Source organism: Aspergillus affinis (assembly GCF_023601865.1).
Source record: "Aspergillus affinis strain CMG 70 chromosome Unknown NODE_305_length_3544_cov_88_953562, whole genome shotgun sequence".
Classification (NCBI taxonomy): Eukaryota; Fungi; Ascomycota; class Eurotiomycetes; order Eurotiales; family Aspergillaceae; genus Aspergillus; species Aspergillus affinis.
In genome coordinates, this window is record NW_026516086.1 from 1 (window position 1) to 3,544 (window position 3,544).

At 47.5% G+C, this 3,544-nt stretch overlaps 1 protein-coding gene across 1 annotated transcript; it reads left to right on the plus strand.

Annotated features, from left to right (window-relative positions):
* Positions 1–774: 774 nt before the first annotated feature.
* Positions 775–1,591, plus strand: KD926_006029 (glycoside hydrolase family 11 protein; the record flags this gene model as incomplete). Its single annotated transcript, XM_053095617.1, has 2 exons — positions 775–1,118; positions 1,195–1,591. The coding sequence occupies 2 exons, from the start codon at positions 775–777 to the stop codon at positions 1,589–1,591; spliced, it is 741 nt and encodes a 246-aa protein (XP_052949733.1).
* Between the last annotated feature and the right edge of the window lie 1,953 nt (positions 1,592–3,544).

The following is a 3,544-nucleotide window of genomic DNA, read 5'->3' on the forward strand; positions in this document are numbered from 1 at the left end:
TGAAGAATGATAAGCAATCTAGCCTAAAAAGGCAGCTAGAAGAGACATAACTTTTGAACCGTGGAAATATCAGAAAATTCTGCATAGTCCTCAGGGATCGGTAGTTACCAATACCGATGTCCGGAATAGGAAGGTCTCCTATGTGACTAGCGGTCACATACGGTTGACAAAGAACAACCTGTTCACTGGACCTGCTCTGTAGAGCACGTATATATTGTATCGTCTGAATTCCTTGGAACTCCGATCAAAATTTGATGGTCCCGTTAAGAACTAAAGTACATTATCATTAGTATAAGTAATGCCAATATGTTAGCAGCCTTCCTTAAAGTAGAGAAATTCATATTTTGGCAAATAACGCAGTAGCGGGGATAATATGAAAGCCACACTATGATAAGAAGCTCTAAATACGACTGACGATCACCAGATAAAGAGCTGATGGCAGGAGACTGAACCAAAAATAGCCTAAAAAAGTCATACCTAATCAAACTGACGCAGCTCTCTTCATATGGAGCTGGAGATCCCATTACGATGCAGTCGCTCCTCAGCTTTGCCGTGTTCACCCGCGTCGGTGTAAATATGTCCTTCAATCTAAGTGTAGGTCTCCACCCACCTTCCATGTCTCAAACATTGCTCCTGTAATTTAGAGGCCGATTCCGAGCTGACACTAGGAGTCAGAACATTATTTAAAGCAGCTCCGTAGGCAGTCATAATCCATCTCCAAGACACAATCGTTTAAACTTCAGTGAACAGTCCCACAGTACACAGGCTTCCATCATGCTCTCAATTCCACAACTTCTTGCTTTCCTACCTCTTCTTGGAGTTTTCGCCAGCCCTGCGGATTCCACACCAAATACCCACCGTCCTAAATCCCCGGAGTTCCTTCAGTGGTTGGAGCAGGCCGCGAACTCAACCGACGGAAACCACCTCGCAAAACGCGAAGATCAATTTTCCGACAGCCAAGATGGAGTGAACTCTGCCGGCTTTTACTACTCGCTCTACAACGATAACGGTGCTGGTGCCAAATATACTGAATACGACGGAAGTGGCCAGTTCCAGGTCACCTGGGATGTGAGTTCCGAGTTTCTGGGTGGAAAGGGCTACAGAGGCGGTGATCCTCGGTACGTGTCCCAGCAAAAATTTGGAAAGGCCACCCTGAGTTTCCTCACTCGCCCCTGCTGACAGGTAATCATATAGATCTTTGACTTGGGATGGATCATTCAGTGCTGAGGGCGATTACACCCTAGCAGTGTATGGCTGGACCACCGACCCTGTCACCGAGTGGTATGTTGTGGAATCCCATGGCACAGGAACTCCAGGCAACGGAAACATTCTCGGCCAGGTTAATTCCGATGGTGGTGTCTACGACGTCTATATGATACCTTATCGTGACGTTCCTGAAATCTACGGTGTTACCGATTTTAACCAGCTGTGGTCGGTCCGCCGAGAGGATCGGTCTACCGGCACAGTCGACGTTTCAGCCCATTTTGATGGTTGGAAGCAGCTTAACCTTGAGCCTGGCAATCCTGTCTTCCAGATGGTGACTGCAGAAGGCTTTTCGGGAACCGGCACTCTCGACTTCACGGTTCAGTAAACACAATGGTCTATGATATACCCACGCTAAAGAGCAAGACCAACTAAGTGAGTGCTTTGGGTCGTTTTTGTTTGTAAATGTATCATTTTTCTGTGTTTGTATTGAGACTGTCGGTTCCGTTTTTCCTAGTAGTCTTTACACTGGAAGGCGTCCTACGGCATAATCGACCACCTCCCATGAATAAAACTGGTTTATAGGCTCTTAGGCTGCATTTATATGTCAAGGTTCCTGAGAAGTTGTTTTCTTTCTAGGGAGGGAAGTGCGCGAGAAGACTCAATGAAGGAAAGGGGGAGGGTGTGAATGTAATAGAGTAAAAGGCAGGCTGTAGGATACACCGTGAATCTGAAATGGTCAAAACCATGTGAACAAAAGCAGCCCCTCGATTTCTGGTACATTTCCAGTGAATGATTTTCAGAACCCTGGTCGTATAATCCCTCAGACTCCATAGTACCTACGTCCGAGACCAAATTACTCTCTCAGCTCAAAGCCCATGCTCTATGAATTAATGAGTCCCTTTCAGCATGCGGTATTCTACCTGAGTGACACAGGTGGTGAAGCCTTGTGTAAGAAGCGCCAGACAACGGTGTCTTTTGTTTGTGACTTAGAAGGTCACTCGACTCGGTGGGTCGTCCCTTCGTTTGTATAGATATCCTGAAACGTCTGTCAACGTATCCGTTTGTTAAGGCTATTTATCCGGCGTTGCGACTGGCGACGGGCGGTATAGAAACGATAATATCGGTTACGGAGGGAAGCCCTTTTCATATTCATTGCTGACCCAGTTGCGAACCCATACCTACAGGCTAAAAACTTTGTAGGCCGTTAAGAGTCTTTTTAGCGCAGGCGGGGCCTTGCGGGCTCTTGTGTTTGTCATCTCTTACTGATCAGGCGGTTGTGCAGATCTGCTCCACTGCCAGGATCCTGCGAAATGTGCAGGAATTCAGCCTGGTTAGCGTCTTACGCTGTCTGGGGTCTTTTTCGCCAGGCTGCAGCACTCGGCATCGAAGACAGGGCCAGTTGCCGGGTGCATGTGATCTTGGACCTATTCTTCCTGTCGGCTATCTGCGTATACTGAAGTACCGCTTTTAACTTGGAATCAATCGAAGACATACAGTCCATCGGTCTTAATTTCAATTTTTTCGTGTTCACTCCGTACCACGAAGCACCATTAACATAGTAATCAACCTTAATTCTCCAGAGCATATGATGCGTGGCAGGCCGCTCCTTTGCTAATTGTAAATGATCGAGCATGGTGCGTTTGGGCCTGAGACATCACAGGTGGTTGCCGTTGGTAGCCTCTTCCTGTCAGTAGCTTGATATTAGTGCAAGGCAAAGTCAACTAGGGAACCATCACATTGAAATTAAGGATAAAATGAGGATTTGCAGAGGTGAACTCGAAACAACCCGATCTGACAGTGCCATCTTGCTGGCTCATGTAGCATCGTGAACACGATATTACGAACGCGAGGCCAACCTTGCCCTGAAGCTGTGGTCGAGCTCGACAAGAGATCAATTTATGAATTCACCCTGTTAATGAACTCGCCAAGCCGAGCTCAGGGTTAGACTAGTTGGGTCAGCAACCAAGATAAGCGTGTTTCACCTTTCACCGGTTCGTCTCCACGACACTAGGCGGATCCTCCGACGGGGAATGTTTTTTCTTGGATCTGCCGTGGTTGAGCGCGAAAAACTTGTAAAAACTGGATCTACCCTATTGAATCAGATAGTACATTCGCCTGTTTCTTTTGACATATTTTAAGCTTTAGCTTTTTGTAGCCTTAGGCAGCCGGAACCATAGGCCTGCATCCCAACGGATGCATTAGTGTTCGGAGTATAACACGCTGAAGCTCACGATATGTCCCAGTTTCACCACAGGCCTGGCTCTCAGGCTCGACCTGGGGGACCTCCCTGCTGAACATGCGCCGCATCTACCTGGCAGTGGTAGTCCCCCAGCTACTC